The sequence below is a fragment of the Nicotiana tabacum genome, chromosome 2 (assembly GCF_000715075.1).
Source record: "Nicotiana tabacum cultivar K326 chromosome 2, ASM71507v2, whole genome shotgun sequence".
NCBI classification, from domain to species: Eukaryota; Viridiplantae; Streptophyta; class Magnoliopsida; order Solanales; family Solanaceae; genus Nicotiana; species Nicotiana tabacum.
This window is the reverse complement of record NC_134081.1, coordinates 72185423-72203757: the sequence shown is the minus strand read 5'-3', so window position 1 is coordinate 72203757 and position 18335 is coordinate 72185423. Positions and strand designations below refer to the sequence as shown.

Genomic DNA, 18335 nt, shown 5'->3' with positions numbered 1-18335 from the left:
AATGAGTGCGAAGAGGAATTAGTAATTATCGCAACGTGTCTCTCTACATTCACATCGTAACCTTCTTTCAGCCCACTCCCACAGGACCCGAGTCCGGGAAAAAGCAACCGATTCTCTTTCTTAACAATAAATACGGCCCTCCCTTTCCCATCTTCTCCACTTTATATATATTTATCACTGACACTCGTTTCTCCACAACGCATCAACTCGAAACCTTTCCCATTTCCTTACAACTCACCAACTTTTACACCCAAAAAAAGAAAAAAAAATGGCTTGTGGGTTCAACTCAGTTACGGCTCTGTTATGCCTTGTTTCATTCTGGATTTTCACTTTCATTGCTGTGGAGTCAGCAGCACACCAATCGGCACCTGCTCCAGCAGCAGATTGCAACAACCTGATACTCAACTTGGCCGACTGTTTGTCTTTCGTGACCAACGGCAGTACGGAGAAGAAACCAGCGGGTTCTTGTTGTTCTGGTCTAAAAATGGTGTTGAAAACAGACGCTGAGTGTCTCTGTGAAGGATTCAAGAACAGTGCTCAGTTGGGTGTTGCTCTTAATATCACAAAGGCCTTATCTTTGCCTTCCGCTTGCCATGTCTCTGCTCCTTCTGTTACCAATTGTGGTTGTGAGTTACCCCGTTTACCCCATCTATCTCTTTATTTCTTTCTTAATCACATGCATAATATATTTGTTTTGTTATGGTGATTTCTCACCTGCTCTGTGATTTCATTTCTTTCCCCATATACTACCATCTATCTCCCCGTCTCTCTTTTTCTGTTGTCTGTCAGATTCTGAGAATGTGTTTTATCTAGCATCTGCAGTTGTTTATGGTTCTCATTTTGTACGGAAAAAATGTCTATACATCACTTTTAGAAATCATTATTCTGAGTTAAATGATATCCATACAATTAATGGTAATGTTGGATATAAATATATATGTTTTTATGAAATTCTTGCTTATTGAAGGTTGACAACAACTATGTCTAATTGTTGATTGAACATTTTATATTCTGGAATATTTGTTATAGACAACAATATATTTTTCAATTTTAGTGGAAAATGAAGAAAATATATATACTAAGGCCAGCCGGTGCACTAAGCTTCCGCTATGCGCGGGGTTCGGGTAAGGGCCGAACCACAATGGCCTATTGTCTGCAATAGGCTGTTTTACGGCTCGAACGTTAGAAGAAAATATATATACTGCAGTACCAAAATTCAAAGTAACCAAACAATGATTTCATTAAGTAAAATATTTTCCTTATTCTATGCTTTAGGAGAGAGACACATGTATGTTTTCCTCCTATATCTCTTCTGTTATCTTCTATACATAATAGTTTCTTTTTTTGGGATTCGATTTCTTGGCGTCTCTGTTGACTAATAGCTTTTAGGAGGCCGTTAACAGCTTTTTGCTTAATGAATAACAAAATTTTAAACTTAAAATTAGAGTAGTGTTCGCAATTCATTTCGAGATTTGAGTTGATATTTCAATTGAATAATTTCCTTTGTGTTTTTACAGTGAGTATTGGCTCTGGAGCTGCACCTGGTATGTACAATTTAAGCTTCTTTTCTGATTTTAATTTCGTTTCTCTACTTGCATTTGCGGCCTGCTTCTTTGGCTAAATAGAAAATTGCAACGTGCTTGAACAAGATTAAATGCCACACTAAGTCCTCAATATTTGCGAACACGAGTGAAGAAATAATCTTTTTTATGATACGCTTTATATTTCAAATTCTTAGGGCTTGACCTCTAGATGTATAAACAACAACAACAACATACCCAGTATTATCTCATACCGTAGGGTCTTGGGAGGTTAGTGTGTACGCAGACCTTACCCCTACTTTGTGAGTATAGAGTGTCTATTTCCAATATAGAGTCTATTTCCAATATACCCTCCGGAGGTATACCAGGCAAGTATTCAATCTATCCAAAAGAGATTCCTTTTCTCTTTTTTTCTTTTTGCTTTGAGTGTAAGTTTAAGGTGATATGCACTAATTTTTCTCTTTTTATGTTCCGAGGGGCCCTAAATTTAGTGTGTGTACAGTTCATAAAAAGCTGATTGTTCTGTTAAAATGGACCCAACCCTATTTTCACATTAGTCCATTCGATTGAAGATTGGTTTTGCACTAGTTCATTGACTAAATTAAAGTTTTTTTCTTACGTCTAAATCCGATATTCAACTTTTCTGTTCCACGGTGGATTAGACAACTTTGGGAAGTTGGAAGTTGATTAGTTTGTTTGTTGAAAACACTTTGTACCGAACAAGATAGTTGGGAAAATACTTAGAGTACGGAATTTTAGAATGAATTATTTGTATAAAATGTAGTTTTGATTATGGAGTTTTTGTTTAACCATGTACATGATTTTGAATGAGTCAATCCACCTTCTTGACAAGGATTCATTTGGAATCATTTAACGCACCATGATTAACCAGGATGTTTTGAGTGACCCACATTTATATTGCATTCACATATTAGCTTTGACCGCAGGAATGGGAAAGTTTTTCTTGAGGACATAACTATTGTAATATTTTGGGATTAATATATGATATATTTCCAGAGGGTATAGGAAGTACGTTTCAGTTGCCATCATGGCATATGATTCCTTTCAACTTTCGTGTTTCACTCTCATTTTAACTTTTATTGTTGGGAAGCCTCCACAATGCGATGAAAGTATGTTACTTTACATTTCAAACTTGCTTATATATCCTGGAAAAAGGTCTCGCGTTTGGGTTGCAATGATGTGACTGTTTTTCCGAAAAACGGATCGAGTTAAATTTGTACGTAGTTCTAAGAGTATGTGGTATAACTTGACACAAATCGTAAGAATGAATAGAAATATCAAGTGTTGACTATAGAGAATGAAAAATAAGCAAAGTTGGGAAGAAGATGATTTATAGATTAAGCAAGATGAATCTATTTATGGAGCTATAAAAGGATAACTCTTCAATATAGGACTTTATGATATCTCAGTTACAATGTATGCAAAAACTTGGTCCTTATAGAAATAACAAACATCCCCTTTATAGTGGAGGGATCCTACTTTAGATATAATTAAAAATTCATAGTGGGAGACCCATGATAAATCAGGTTTTCCATAATTCCTGCCAGGATTCTCTCTTCTAGTGGGATTGCAACGACTCTTGTCTATGATCTCGATATTGACTCGAGCTTGGTATCGACTCGAGCCCTCGATCTTGACTCGGATCCTTGTATTGATTCGGGGTCAGTGTTGGTCGGTCTCTGCCTCATAAGCTCGATAACTTCATCATAGTTTGATTTGGACTCGAGCTCGACATTGATCGGTCCCTAGGGCTCGAAGTTTGGTGACCTGACTTCGGACCTCAACCTGATATTATGAAGACGCTTCTCCGATCCAATGCATTACCATTTCAACCAGTTCGTACGAAAGACTAACCGATTTTTACCGTATACAGATAGTCCCCTCGTTTCTCGGAAAGGATACAACGAGAAACGACATGATTTCTCAACGGCTCGATCAGATATAAGCTGACGTTTACATTGGGCTCGATCATGACGCACATGATAGCTGTCTCGCCGGTTTAGCTTTTCAAGGCATTTAATGCGTGTGAGACGGTGGTCGGCCATTATCGAAACTGAACCGCCATTGCTATACCTATAAATAACCCCGTTTTTGCTTTTAATCACTTTTACATCTTCAAACTCTAAATTTCTTAACTTCTTTCTCACACTTTCTGAATTTACTCGCAAATCTGTGATTCTTCTCTGCAAAATCTTTCTTCAAAAACATCAAATCTTTATTACCTCCTTCTATTCTCTATATTTTAATCCAAAAATGACGAAAACATCAAAAACCATTCCTCAGAAAGAAAAAGCTTCTTCTTTACAGCCTGCCGCCGACAAAACACCGGTGGAGCCATGGCCTGAGAAATACGTTCATGGGGCATGTGTTCTTACGTCTGATTTTAAGGTCGACAAAGGCTCGTCGGTTCCCGGCCGATGTGAGCCAGTATCGAGGTATATGTGTTCGATAACCGAGAGGCACCTCGAACAGCTAAAGAAAGATTGCAATTGGGAGAACAAAGAAATAGTAATCCCGTCTTCTGAAGAATATATCACCACTTATGTGAAAGGGTTTTTAAGTATGTATACTTACCCTTTCACGTTAGGTCCCCTCGACCCTGTTATTATTAATTTCTGCCGTCAATACCAAATAACCCTAGGTCGGATCCATCCTTCTTTTTGGTAGATCGTTATTTTGATCCGTTACTTTGTGAACAAAATCGAGGGAATGCCTTTTACCCTCGACTATCTCATCCGATTGTACTGCCCTCGCCTCTTTCTAGGCGGATTAATAAAGCTTCAACGTCGGGCTACCAAGGTCCTGTTCTCGAGTATAGATGAGGACAGGGATCGAGGCTAGATCGGCAGGTTCGTTCGAGTAAAGACTTCAGACCTGATTCCGACTGAAGTGGAACATGAAGCGTAAGTGTAATTCTGTTGTTATCTTCTACTATTTTGCCCCTTCATTCCTTTTCTCACCGATATGCCCCTTTTGTGATGCAGCGGTTCCTTGGATGCCCGGTGCAGTCCCCGATCTCAAGAACTGGGTACGGGATCTAGCTTCGACCTCCACATACGCCGAGCGCTTGTGGTGTGATTTGTCAAAGGGCCGATGGGAGGCCAAAAATCATGGTGAGCCTCTTTCTCGTATCTTTGGTAGTTCGAACGAGATGTTTTCCATATATTTAAATCAATTTTCATGTATGTAGGTGTGGGCAAAGATGCGGTTTTGAGGCCCTCATCCGTCGAGGAAGAGGCTTCGGCCTCTGATCCAAAGCCGGTGAAGGATAATAAGAGAAAAAGGGCCTCCGCCTCTGAAGATCCAAAATCGAAGATGAGGATGACTCGAAAGTCGAGGAAGAATACCATTCCTTTGACCGTAGAATCAGTACTGCGTCTAAGGGATGAAGACGAAGAAGAAGAAAACGACGGGTCCGTGTTGGTGGCCCGAATGAAGAAATCCATCGATGCCCCAAAGGCAGCTGAATCGATGGTGATTTATAAAGCTCCGCCTCAGACTGAGGAGATGTCGAGGGAAGGTTCGGGCAGAGTCCCCAAATCATTGAAGATCGAGGATGCTTCCCACCGAAGTCAACAACCGGTGGGTATATCGGAATGGGCCGGTCCTGAAGCTCTCCGAACTGAGGAGAACGCCCCAAGTGAGTCGCTTGGGGCAATAGTAATCGGAGACTTGCCCACTCTCCCTGCCTTTTCCGAATGGGCGATTCGGGAAGCCCAAGCTTTGGGGGCCCTTGAGATGAGCTGGTCTCATGAAGGGGAGGACCCCTTCAGTGGTTTGTTTACTGGGGTCGAGGACGCTGCTAGCCCTAGTGATGTGTCGGGACTTTTCTGCGAAATGCAGCAAGCTCTGAATCGGGTAAGCTTTAACTCTCTTCGTTGATATTATTTTTATGTTTGCTATTCTTTTCTAACTTATTTTCTTCTTTCTTCGCAGGCCGTCGCGATTCATCGAGAAGCATGTTCTCGGTCTCGAGCTGAGCTACATCGATTCGAGGCCGACCTCCGACGAGTTACAGAGGAGAGGAATGTCCTCAGACTCCTTTCCGGTCAAAGAGAAGAAGAAATCAAAGGCATTCGAACTGAGTTGGCCAAGGCTCATCAAGACCAGACCGACCTGACCGAGCAGGTAATGATAATATTAAGAACTCATGAGCTTGATTCAGGATTGGAGGCTAATATTTCGATCTCACAACTGCAGTAGAAACTCTAGACGATCGGGCAGCTTCGTGAGGAAGTTGATATAATAAGGGCGGAGACCATGGGATGGAAAGATGGCATGGACTATCTTGCTAAAGGAAAGGAGATTGTTCGGACCCAATTGTCATCGACTGCAAGCCAACTTCAAGGCATGAAGGTGAAGAGCTCGGTTCAAGCGAGACAAATTGAGGAACTCGAGGCTCGGTTGGCCTCCGAACTTGCCAAGGCCAAATCTGATGCCGGAAAGGCAAAGTCCTAAGCGAATGTATTAGTGGCCGTCTATCGGGCGGATGTTAAAGCTTCTCAGGTACAAGCAAGAGAGGTAGCCTAGACCGCCAATACTCGAGCATATTGGGTTGCCGAACTTGCTAAATGCCGATCTCTGAGGGAGACCCTCGAAGAGATCCATGCTCAAGGCTTCGATCTCACCGAAGAGATAAAAAGAGCAAAAGAGCTTGAAGCCGATGCTGAAGCCTTGGCATCCGATGATGATGATGGTGGTGATGATGATGATGTCAATGATGGGAGCAAGAGTGGGTCCGAGAGCGGGGAGGAGCCCGATGGAGAAGAGACTGCCCCCGTAGATAACCAAGAAACTTATCCCTTAGTTTTCATTTTGGTTTTTTTGTGTAGTGTCCTGTTCGGACATTGTAAATATTCTTGTATATATAAAGATCTTTTCTTTTCCTGATTCGGCTCCGCTTTATTCTCTGCCTTTAGAAGATTTTGTTTTATCCATGTCTTATGAAGGTTTTCATAAGGTTTTGGCAATTTGATCGAATTTGGATCTTGTAGCCTTCATTACCGAGTGACTACTTGCTCAAAACTCGAAATAAGGTAGCCCATAGGCTTAGTAGTCGAGTTGAGTGATTGTTTGAACCTGAAGTAATGTGGCCCGTAGACTTAATGGTCGAGTGAGAGTTTGCTCGAACTCGAAATAAGAGTAGCCCGTAGGCTTAGTAGTCGAGTGAGTGATTCGAACTTGAGGTAATGTAGCCCATAGGCTTAATGGTCGAGTGACTGATTCGAACTTGAAGTAATGTAGCTCGTAGGTTTAATGGTCGAGTGAGTGGTTGCTCAAACTCGAGATGATGTAGCCCGTAGGCTTATTAGTCGAGTGAGTGATTCGAACTCGAGGTAATATAGCATGTAGGCTTAATGGTCGAGTGAGTGTTTGCTCGAACTCCAAATAAGGTAGCCCGTAGGCTTAGTAGTCGAGTGAGTGATTCGAACTCGAAGTAATGTAGCCCGTGACTTAATGGTCGAGTAGTGATTGCTCAAACTCGAGATGATGTAGCCCGTAGGCTTATTAGTCGAGTGAGTGATTCGAACTCGAGGTAATGTAGCCCGTAGGCTTAATGGTCGAGTGAGTGTTTGCTCGAATTCGAAATAAGGTAGCCCGTAAGCTTAGTAGTCGAGTGAGTGATTCAAACTCGAAGTAATGTTGCCCTTAGGCTTAATGGTCGAGTGACTGATTCGAACTCGAAATAATGTAGCCCGTAGGCTAAATGGTCGAGTGAGTGTTTGCTCGAACTCGAAATAAGGTAGCCCGTAGGCTTATTGGTCGAGTGATTGATTCGAACTCGAAGTAATGTAGCCCGTAGGCTTAATGGTCGAGTGAGTGTTTGCTCGAACTCGAAATAAGGTAGCCCGTAGGCTTAGTAGTCGAGTGAGGGATTCGAACTCGAAGTTTAGTTACCCCGTTCTTTATGAATGCGTGTTTTACCTCGGACTAGGGTCTTCTTTTTTGCTTCACCGGTTTGAACCTAGGGTCCAGGCTTAGCTGATGCGTCGTTATATCCGGTGGGATCCCTGTTATGTCTAAATGGGACCAAGCAAAACAATCTATATTATCAATAGGAAATCGAATAAGCTTTTTCCTGAGTTCGGGGGTTAATCCCGTTCCCAGGTATACCTTTCGTTCGGGCAGATATTTGAATAGTACGACTTACTCCAGTTCTTCGACCGTTGATTGGGTAGCACTGGAATCAGCGGGGACCACGAAGGATCTTGGGATCCCTTGCTCATCATCTTCGTCAATCTTCTGATCTTCTAGTTGGTTCGAAGCTGACGTCTGTGATTGCTATTTGGCATCGTGTTCCTCCTTCGAGCCCGAACCCTTTGTCGATGAAGGCGAGGATATCAGAATTGCTTCTTCGACGGCAAACATTTCCCTTGCGGCCGGTTGTTCCCCGTATACTGTTTTGATTCCCTTCGATGTTGAGAATTTAAGAACCTGGTGGAAGGTCGAAGGTACAGCTTTCATATTGTGTATCTATGGCCTTTCAAAAAGGGCATTGTATCTCATATCGCCTTCTATTACGTGGAACTTCGCTTCCTGGATAGTCCCGGCCACGTTTATCGGCAGAATTATCTCGCCTTTGGTAGTTTCACATGTCATATTGAATCTGTTTAGAACCAGGGTTGCGGATACGACCTGGTCCTATAGACCGAGCTGTTCTACAACCTTCGATCTAATAATGTTGGCCGAGCTACCTGGATCAATTAACACACGCTTAATTTTAGTTTTATTCATGAGTACGGATATTATCAGTGCATCGTTGTAAGGTTGCATGACTCCTTCTGCATCTTCATCATTAAAGGACAAGGTTCCTATGGGTGCGTAATCCCAAGTTAGAGATCGCTTTTCTTTCATAATCGATGTCTTAGTGTGTTTAAGTACCGGCTCCTGAGGGGTATCGACGTTACCGATGATCATGTGGATGACGTGCTGTGGTTTTTTCCTGTTCGTTTTGTTTACCGAAATCCCTATTTTTGAAATGGTTTTTGGCTTTGTCACTTAAAAATTCTCGATGCCCTTAATTGAATAACCGGGCTACCTCCTCTCTTAGTTGCCTACAATCTTCCGTTCAGTGTCCATGGGTGCCATGATATTCACACATTTGATTGGGGTTCCTCTGGGCATGATCGGTCTGCATGGGTCGAGGCCATTTAGTGTCCTTGATGCGTCCGATAGCCGACACGATGGCATATGCATCGATCCTGAAGTTATACTCTGATAACTGTGGTACTTCCTTAGGTCTGGTATGCCTATCAAATCCATTTCTGTTCATCAGTCCCCGAGACCGTTGGCTTCGATCATTTCTCTTTTCGCCTCGTGAAAGTTTGCTACCCCGGTGATCTCCGTTGTACGGCCGGTATCGATCCTTGCTTGACCTTGGTTCTCGATCGGTATCCCTTTTAAAACCGGACCCGGAATCCAACTGGTCGTCTTCGACCCTTATTTTAGATTGATACCGATTGTGCACATCAACCCAAGTAATAGCTGGGTATTCGATTAGGTTATGCTTCAGCCGCCGTGAAGCCATCGAACTTTATTCGTTCAGACCTTGAGTTAAAGCTTGAACAACCCAATTGTCTGTCACTGGTGGTAGATCCACTCGTTCCATTTGGAAACGAGATACAAATTCTCTTAGCATCTCGTTATCCCTTTGTCTTACCTTGAATAGGTCCGACTTTCGGGTCTCGACTTTTATGGCCCCGACATGTGCTTTTACGAAACAATCTGCAAGCATAGCAAAAGAATCAATAGAGTTAGATGGTAAATTATGATACCATATTATTGCCCCCTTCGACAGGGTTTCACCGAATTTTTTCAATAATACGGATTCGATTTCATCATCTTCTAGATCGTTTCCTTTAATGGCACATGTGTAAGATATGGCATGTTCGTTGGGGTCGGTCGTCCCATTATACATAGGAATTTCGGGCATGCGAAACTTCTTTGGGATTGGTTTAGGGGCCACGCTCGGGGGGGAAGGCTTCTGTACGAATTTTTTGGAATCTAAGCCTTTCAATATCGGGGGTGCCCCGGGATCTGATCAACCTTGGAGTTGTATGTTTCCACCTTTTTGTTATTTTCTTTAATCCTTTTTTCTCCTGATTCTATTCGTTTTGTCAGTTTCTCGAACATCTTAACAATTTCGGGATTAGTCCCCGATTCTTGCTCATTTGGCCTCACTACAACTGGTTCCATTTTGTGAGTGACTTCCTGGGGCGGATTGGACTCCGGCCTGCTCGGTATCTGGGTTTGACTCTGCAACTGAGCTATTGCTACCTGTTGAGCTTGCAACATTTCGAAAATCATACGTAAGCTGACTCCGTTTTCTTCAACATTATGGGTATCTCAAGCTGCAGATCGAGTACCACTATGAATGCTATTTTCAGGTTCAGAACGTTGGCCTGCCTCGATGGCCACATGTGATTTAACATTCAAGGGTACTTCGACTCGAGCTCCAACGGCGTTGACGAGCGGCATTTCGCCACCGGGCGCCAAGTTATTGTTCTCATCTTGAAGGCCAGCTTCGTTGTTGATAGGCAAGGCCATTGATCGGGAATTTGCTGTTGCTAATATGAAATCAGAGATGCTTCAAAATAAGCGTGAAATGGCCAGTATTTCAGAGATTCGTGTCAAATAGCCACTGTTATCCTTAGCCCCACGGTGTGCGCCAAAATGTTTAACCGAAAAACGAATTGAGTTAAATTTATACGTATTTCTAAGGGTATGTGGTATAAGTTGACACAAATCGTAAGAATGAATAGAAATATCAAGTATTGACCTCAGAGAATGAAAAATAAGCAAAGTTGGAAAGAAGATGATTTATAAATTAAGCAAGATGAATCTATTTATGAAGATAAAAAAGGATAACTCTTCAATATAGGAGTGTATGATATCTCAGTTACAATGTATGCAAAAACTTGGTCCTTACAGAAATAACAACCATCCCCTTTATAGTGGAGGGATCCTACTTTAGATATAATTAAAAATTCGTAGTGGGAGACCCATGATAAATCAACTTTTCCATAATTCCTGCCAGGATTCTCTCCTCTAGTGGGATTGCAACGGCTCTTGTCTATGAGCTCGATATTGACTCGAGCTTGGTAACGACTCGAGCCCTCGATCTTAACTCGGATCCTTGTATTGATTCGGGGTCAGTGTTGGTCGGTCTCTGCTTCATAAGCTCGATAACTTCATCATAGTTCGATTTGGACTCGAGCTCGATAATGATATCGAGCTCGACATTGATCGGTCCCTAGGGCTCGAAGTTTGGTGACCTGACTTCGGACCTCAACCTGATATTATGAAGACGCTTCTCCGATCCAATGCATTACCATTTCGACCAGTTCGTACGAAAGACTAACCGGTTTTTACTGTATACGGTGACCTTTCAGGATAGTGGATTCTTAATTGGTCTCAACTTGTGATATCATCTCCTCCCAATTTTGTTATGTGAACAGAATGTCAATAAATATGTCCTTCTAACCATTTCTAGGATACTAGTTATACTGGACTTTAGTTGCCTTTTGTCTCTTCTCAAGGTTGGATCATCTCTTGCCTTAGAATGTTTATATACATAGTGAACTGCTGTTCAATTTTGCAACTCAAGAATTAAGAAGAGTCAAATGGATTGTGTTACAATGAAGTTGTACTAGTTCACCAAGTAGGTGAGATTTTTTGTTTTTTTGAACTTTTTAATGTTTTTTGTTGCAGCTCTTTCCCCAACTACTGTATCACCAAGCGCGACAGCAGGTGCACCAAGTACTGCTGCAGGGACAAACGTGGTTGCTCCAGCACCTGGAAGCTCCGGTTCAGCTTCACTTTGTCAATCTTTTGGGCCGCTGGCTCTGACCATAGGAGCTGCATTTTTCTCTTTATTCTAAGCAACATTTTTCTGTAATGTTTCTGGCGTAGATGAGATCTACACAGCAACTCGGGTTGGTTGTAATTGGGCCCAAGATTTCTTCTTTAAACAAGCAACTGATGCTAGTGGCCTTGTTTAACCATAATTGCATCCAATTATCGCATGACAGCTCAAAGTCAACTTTAATAATAGCATGTTTAGTCTGTTAGAGTAATACTAGCTTTTCTTTATTTGTGACAATATCATATTTTGAGATTAAGTTTGATGATTGGAGTATCTCATAATTATCTGGATAAAGGGTTTAAAGAAAGCTACATGCTATTTCACATTCCATTTTAGGTAGGTGTCATAATGTTTAATAAAAAGGACAACTCGATTCACATGCTTACTACATGTATTTTTCTGGCCTAGAAATTAGAATGAGTTCTTGCAGTTGGAATATCTCGTTATGATTGCTAATTATATGTGATGAACCAAATCTTATCATAACTGAAAATAAGATGTTAAGTTACTACAGAGAGTATAGATGAGGAACTATATACGAGTAAAAAATTGAAGGATTAAGTTACTTTCTTGGCTGTAAATGGGGGACTAAATTCAAGTGGAAAGTTGGGGAAGAAAGTATTTACCTCGGAAAAGATTCAATCCAACCACATATTTCCCTACAGCTAACTTGTTACGATATCAACCAAGTTAAAGACCCCATTGTGATATGCGCCAATAAGACCATAACCCCTAAGTTCTAAACCTATGAGTTAACTTTCTCGTATGAACATTCAATACATTTGTAAATCCTTGGGAGAGTGAAACACTCGATTGAATCTCCCTTTTTTTGTTCTGTTCCAAAGTCCCAAACTTATGGTTTCTGTAGTGAACCAATTCGTTAACATAATAACTAAACCGGACGAGTTGTGAGACTGAATATGCTATTGATAATTCAATAACAATACTATGAATTTTACATGTTTTTAGGTTGCATAACAGATCATTAGAAGTCAAACAAGAAAGCATATTGTGCATTACTCAATCTTCCAACACATTTCTCATACCCAAGTCAACACACCAAAAATACAAGGTAAATTAGTTATGCAGTACTCTCTCTAAAACATTGTATGTGAAAGAAGTACCACCAAAGGAATACATGGAGTTGAAAAAAATAAAGCAAATTTACAAACCCCCCCTCAACCATCATATAGACACCTTGAACTTTCTAACACCCCCCCCCCAACCATCATATAGACACCTTGAACTTTCTTAAGTTAAACATCTGATTCTTTGATACTAACATAGTTCTTTTGTAAGTGTTTTTACTGTATTTGTCAAGATTCAGGGCTCCATTTTTGGGGCAAATGTCATGACAGCATCTGCCACAGTTAGGAAAATCTTGTCTTCTCCAATCATGTCTGGAAAACCAGATGCATGAAGCTTGTCATTCACCAGTGGCCCCGGATTTGCCAGAACAAGCTGTAAACAATCAAAAGTGTACATAAATATATTAGACCCTCAAAAAGATTGGTACAAATGTAAAATTTCTATACTAGTTTTAGCTTACTTGAACATCTCGTTTCTGGAGGGACTTGAACAAATCTTCTAAGGAATGAATTCCACTTGTATCTATATCAGTAACAGCTGCAAGAGAGCAAGAATCAAGTTACTCAATCAAAACCTCAGGGACAAAGAATTCGAAGAATATAGTTTTTGGAGAATTCCTTACGCGACATTTCAACTATCAAATACTGGATCTTTTGTTGGTTAGTTTCTTTTAGCATTTCGTCTTCATCAGTTAGCCATCTTAGTATCCTGCAAAACTTTGATTTTAATACGAATCCAACGTATATCGTCAAGCTAATGAAGTAGCAATTAGTACCTGTCCCTCATATAGTTGGAGTTAGAAAAGTAAATAGCAGAATCAACTCTCACAATAAGAATTCCAGGGACCCTTGTTGCTTCTGGATATTGCTGTATATTTCTGTATACAGTAGTCCTAGGGACCTTCCCAAGAACAGCAATCCGAGGCCTTGTAACTTGGAGGAGGATTTTGGCAAATGATATAGCAACCTAATAAATGAAAATTTTGAGGATCAAAAATTGCCTTAGTATTGATGTAATCAATCCAAGAAATTAAGATAAAAGAAGAATTGTCCAGCTTGTTTACCGCGATCAAGAGGCCTATTTCAACAGACTCGAAAATCACCCCTAAGAAGGCTCCCATGCAAGCAACGAAATCAAACTTGTCAATCTTATATAGGAGTTTCATTGCATCGATATCTATCAACCCGATAACTGCAGATATGATGATGGAAGCCAATATAGCATTCGGCGTGTACTTGAACAATGGTGTGATCAATTCTAAAGTTAGTAACACAACACAAGACATGATAATGTTTGAGACTGCCGTATGGCATCCAGCCATATAGTTGACTGCTGAACGAGAAAAGGATCCTGCGCAACAATTGCAAGTTCATTTGCAATCAATTTACTGAAAATTTTAGGTGGGAATTAGTAATAGACTTGTTTCGCTGTGTTTTGCACCTACCTGTAGCCACATAGCAGGATGTCATTGAGCCAACTATATTCATTGTTCCTAAAGCAACCATTTCTTTGTTTCCATCCAATTGGTAATCCTTCAATGCTGCAAATGTTCTTCCAATAGCAGCAGCTTCCTATAATTCAACAAGTTTGTACAATAAAAATAAGCTTTTTGATAACTGGCCAAGAAATGGATATTAATGTGATGGGAAGCATAACTTACAGTTAGTGCTATCAAACCAGAAATTGCACCAATTTTGAATCCTTTGGTTAAATTTTCACCACTGAAATAAATTTGCTTCAGTGATGGTGGATTGATCCCTCGATCGATGTGTCTTACCTTGATGTTATAAAAAGATCAAACGTAAGGCACAAAAAAAAAGGAAGATAAAAATAATACAGAGATAACATAAGAACTATGATAATGTAAAAGAACTCACAATTTGGACACCATGTTTTTCAGCATGGAAGATAAACACAAATAACGTCGAGAGGATAATGGATATCATTGGAGCAATTGCAGGCACCCAAAAGTATTTCTTGTTCTTTTTTCCCTGTTCAACAATAAAAGGCAAAACAAAAAGCATTAATAATTGGCAATCAGATCAACCATGATGGTAACATAATTAGTTGTACTTATTTTGATTCTTACAATAAACTTGGCGACTAGAAGGAAAGCCAAGAAAGATACACCAATCACAATAGTCTGCCAGTTCCACTGGTCCAAAAGAGAATGATAGTTAGCTCTATTAACAGTTGAAGAAAACAAAAAGGGAATACATTGAGATTTGTCTGACCCCATGATGTGCTGCAGCAAAAACTGATCTCATAACAGAAACAATACCAGTTTCCTTTGTGAATTTCTTTATGCCAAGCAGACCTTTCAGCTGTTGAAGACTGATAGTAATGGCTGCTCCAGCCATGAAGCCAACTATGGCAGCATGAGACAGAAAGTCAATCAAGAAACCCAACCTAATTAAACAGAGAAAAAAAGAATACAAGTCAGCTTATTCTAGTGCTAAAATGCCATAGGAAAGAATTGAGATTAGTAACATACATGTTAAAGCATCTAGCCTATATCTAATACTATTTCTATATATCCATTTGTATGTAACATCTATTTGTACAGTCAAACAGTTTTCTCTAACTATGAACCTTTTAAGGATAACAATTACAAAGCTTCAGTTGAATTCAGCTATATGTATCTTCACTGTCCATGACGCTCCTTTCAATTATGAACCTTTTTAGTACTATTTATGTACCTTTTTTACTATGGCATTTTAGTTGAAACAGAGTACAGTTTAATTTACACCGAAAATTAAAAGGTCTGACACTCATAATCTGAGCCCCTTCAAGGAATTGTAATTGTTCCATATTCAAGGAAGCAGAATATAACCTGAAAAATCCAAGAATGAACTGTGTAATCCCTGCAAAAAATGTAGCAGTGAAAGCAAGGCGCTGATACTCGAGTTTTTGTTTAACAGGATCAAACTCTGCCTGAAGCATGCTTCCAAGCAAGAGTGACACCACAGCAACTGGCCCTATGGCAATATCTCTTGAACTACCCATGAAGGCATAAACCAAGGGTGGCACAAAGCTACTGTCTGTAATAAACAAAATGAAAATTAATCTTTCAACCTGATAGTAAAGGCAAGTAATAAAGAAGGGGAGCACCATCGGGCCAGAGGCAAATCCAGAATTTAAAGTTGGTGGGTGCCAGAGGTGGATCCAGTATTTAAAGGTAGCGGACGCACATTTGCATTCAACCAAAATTTGTTTTGTATATAGGGTGCCACTACTAATTTATTACTAATTTTTAAAGACATATACATACATACATATATATATAGAGAGAGAATTTTTATCGAACTTCACGAGTGTCGGTGACCCCTCATTCTGTAATGTAGGTCCGCCTCTCTTACTATATTTATATATTTTAGTATATATTGGTGGAGCCAAAAGTAACGAGTTTAGTTGAACCCACATAATCCGTTCTAAATCTGCCTTCTGGGTAGGGCTAGAGGCGGATGGAGCTACTATACTATGGTTTCAACTGAATCAAATATTTACAACACATATTATAGATATCTAGTGAAGAACAACCAATATTAAATTGTGAACCCATAATTTCAAAAACAGGATGGGTTAGTCCGTCAAGGATGTTAAAATTGAGAATCTGCGAGTGATTAAAAGGGGGAGTGAACTTACATAGCCCATATTGAGGATCCAAATTTGCAAGTTTTGCATAGCCAATATCCTGAAAGGCCAACACTAGGTAGTTAATTAACATGGCAACAAATTAAAAAAACAGAAGAAAGAAGTCCAAATAATGAATGACTAGTTTCTTGTAATTTACCTGAGGGATACACAAACTGGCTATAGTAAGGCCAGAAATAAGGTCACCTTTAAACTTGGATAAATTATAAGACCTTCCCCAATCAAGAATGGGAAAAACAGCTTGAATGCCAAGACGCAATTTCTTAGTCTTAGATTGGTCCTTAAAATGTCGCAAAGGATCATCATGAAAAAATGTTTCCTTAACACTTTCAGTAATTTCCTTGAGTAAGTTTGGTTTAGGAGGAACTCCAACTTTGTGAACATAAGGCAAGTTGTCTGAATGTCTCCTTGAGGAAGCCACTCTACTTATGTCTGTATCCATCTCCCCAGAATAGTCATTAACCCGATGACTCATTCTTTGCCTTCAAAGTTCAAATATACAAACGGAGGATGAATAAATTTCAAGCAATTAAAAAACAATATAATCTACTTTGGTTTTGTCTTCATGGGCCATCACTGTTTTCTGTCACTTAATTACTAACTATACACACTCACAATTTAGATGAGTTGAAAAAGTAATATTTAGTTTTTGCCTAAAGAAATATGATTCGGCCTCGAAACATTAACATAGACACCACTCATTCAACTGAACCCAATATTTTTATTGTAAAGTATGAATAAATAATATATGAAAAATCACTAAAATTTTTAAAGAGTGACAAGTTATGAACCCATAATTGTAAAAGTGCAACGAGCTAGTAGTGAGAATATAAAGACTAAATGCAAAAAAGTTTTTAAAAGAATATGCATTTATCTAGGAATCAAAACAAGCACGTCTAAAAAATGTACCTAGGGAAGAAGGATGGTGAGGAGTTTAGCAGGAGAGATACTTACGAAAAGGGAAAAGGGAAGTGTTGCTTATATAGGTTTATAGAGTTTTCAAAAGTCAACTGTTGTATTGATTCAAGAAGACCTTACCAATGAACTTAGATCGAATTTATTCCAAATACAGAGGGCCGAAAAAAGGGCTGACCCAAGATTTTAAGCATTTAAAAAAAAAATGCAACTTTTGATTTATTTAATACACAATGATTGTATGATATATAGATAATCTAATATAAACTTTATCTTGGGTGATTAAACGATAGCAATTGCCTCCCCAGGGTATTGACTTAAATATTTGAGTTATATCTTCAACTTCAATGGTATATAATACTCCATTATTATGTGTTCAAAAAGTCTTCTCTGGCTTGTGACTACATGGTTTATTATACATTCTGGATTGGATAAAGTTAGACAACTTCTGTTTGCCACGCCCTATGCCATTGGAAGTGCTTCCAAATTCCCATTATTGTGTCGATAGACGTTGCATATTGATCACCACCTCGTAAGGCAGAACGAACAGTACACCTATTTTGAGAATAACGAAATCAAGTGAATTTAAACGATATATCATAAATAAAATGAGATGCTTCGATTTCTAGCTTATAGATGCAATATCAACATTGTTACAGGTCTTTCAAATACTTAATGAATAATATAAGTTGGGAATTGAAGGAGATAGTGACTCTTATGAACTTTTAGCTTAAATTAAATTAGTGCTTATTCTAAAAGGCGATGGAATAGGCAGAGGCGCATTTCCCATTATTACTATCTTTCTGACCATATTTGTTGATATTACTTGTTTCTATTCGTTTCTTTTCATTTTTCTTGAGCCGATGATCTATCGGAAACAAAATTTTTACATTCTCACGGTAGGCGTAAAGTCTGCATACATATTATCCTCCCTAAACCTCACTTGTGGAATTCCATTGGGTTGTTGTTATTGCTAATTTATAATTACAGAAACATGAGTGTAAAAAATAGAAAGAATTATGAAAAATACTTTTAAAAAATAAAATTGAAAAATTACAGTAAGTGTCATGAAATTTAACATAAATTCTTAAATACTATAACTATGAATAATACGACGTCCTAACAACTCAAACGGTAAAAGAGAAAAATATCATCTTGGGGGGGAAATGTATAAAGAAACAATCTTTAATACTGTAATCCGATTTTTTTTCCTTGAAACTATTCTTTTCATTTTTGATTAGTTTTTTTAT

The 18335-nt window shown here is 39.3% G+C and overlaps 2 protein-coding genes across 5 annotated transcripts; one reads left to right on the top strand and one right to left on the bottom strand.

Annotated features, from left to right (window-relative positions):
• Positions 1 to 155: 155 nt before the first annotated feature.
• LOC107785141 (non-specific lipid transfer protein GPI-anchored 11) lies at positions 156 to 11615 on the top strand. 4 transcript variants are annotated; one of them, XM_075234306.1, is made up of 5 exons: positions 1551 to 4465; positions 4547 to 4675; positions 4753 to 5420; positions 5499 to 5690; positions 11274 to 11615. In XM_075234306.1, exons 1-5 carry the CDS (start codon positions 4459 to 4461, stop codon positions 11409 to 11411), a joined length of 1134 nt encoding a protein of 377 aa, XP_075090407.1. In that variant the 5' UTR covers positions 1551 to 4458; the 3' UTR covers positions 11412 to 11615. The 4 variants fall into 4 exon arrangements, with proteins under 4 accessions (XP_016461850.1, XP_075090407.1, XP_075090402.1 ...); XM_075234301.1 differs by having other exon boundaries at positions 1551 to 4675; XM_075234309.1 differs by lacking the exon at positions 11274 to 11615 and adding an exon at positions 5763 to 6452 and having other exon boundaries at positions 1551 to 4675.
• Positions 11616 to 12651: 1036 nt separating this feature from the next.
• LOC107785138 (sulfate transporter 1.3-like) lies at positions 12652 to 17131 on the bottom strand. The gene is made up of 14 exons (XM_016606361.2): positions 17080 to 17131; positions 16310 to 16652; positions 16162 to 16210; positions 15350 to 15557; positions 14751 to 14925; positions 14606 to 14671; positions 14394 to 14507; positions 14177 to 14293; positions 13961 to 14087; positions 13580 to 13866; positions 13292 to 13482; positions 13139 to 13224; positions 12977 to 13053; positions 12652 to 12888 (listed from the first exon to the last, which is right to left on the bottom strand). Exons 2-14 carry the CDS (start codon positions 16643 to 16645, stop codon positions 12751 to 12753), a joined length of 1971 nt encoding a protein of 656 aa, XP_016461847.1. The 5' UTR covers positions 16646 to 16652; positions 17080 to 17131; the 3' UTR covers positions 12652 to 12750.
• Between the last annotated feature and the right edge of the window lie 1204 nt (positions 17132 to 18335).

What these genes read in the sequence shown, in the direction of transcription:
- LOC107785141 (XM_075234301.1), top strand. Translation starts at nt 4,459, where the DNA reads ATGAAGCGTAAGTGTAATTCTGTTGTTATCTTCTACTATTTTGCCCCT. An exon ending in ATGGGAGGCCAAAAATCATG is followed by an intron (nt 4,676 to 4,752) that starts GTGAGCCTCTTT and finishes TCATGTATGTAG; the next exon opens with GTGTGGGCAAAGATGCGGTT. An exon ending in AGACCGACCTGACCGAGCAG is followed by an intron (nt 5,691 to 11,273) that starts GTAATGATAATA and finishes TTTTTGTTGCAG; the next exon opens with CTCTTTCCCCAACTACTGTA.
- LOC107785138 (XM_016606361.2), bottom strand. Translation starts at nt 16,645, where the DNA reads ATGAGTCATCGGGTTAATGACTATTCTGGGGAGATGGATACAGACATA. An exon ending in TTCTAGTCGCCAAGTTTATT is followed by an intron (nt 14,508 to 14,605) that starts GTAAGAATCAAA and finishes ATTGTTGAACAG; the next exon opens with GGAAAAAAGAACAAGAAATA. An exon ending in TCCAACTATATGAGGGACAG is followed by an intron (nt 13,225 to 13,291) that starts GTACTAATTGCT and finishes AAAGTTTTGCAG; the next exon opens with GATACTAAGATGGCTAACTG.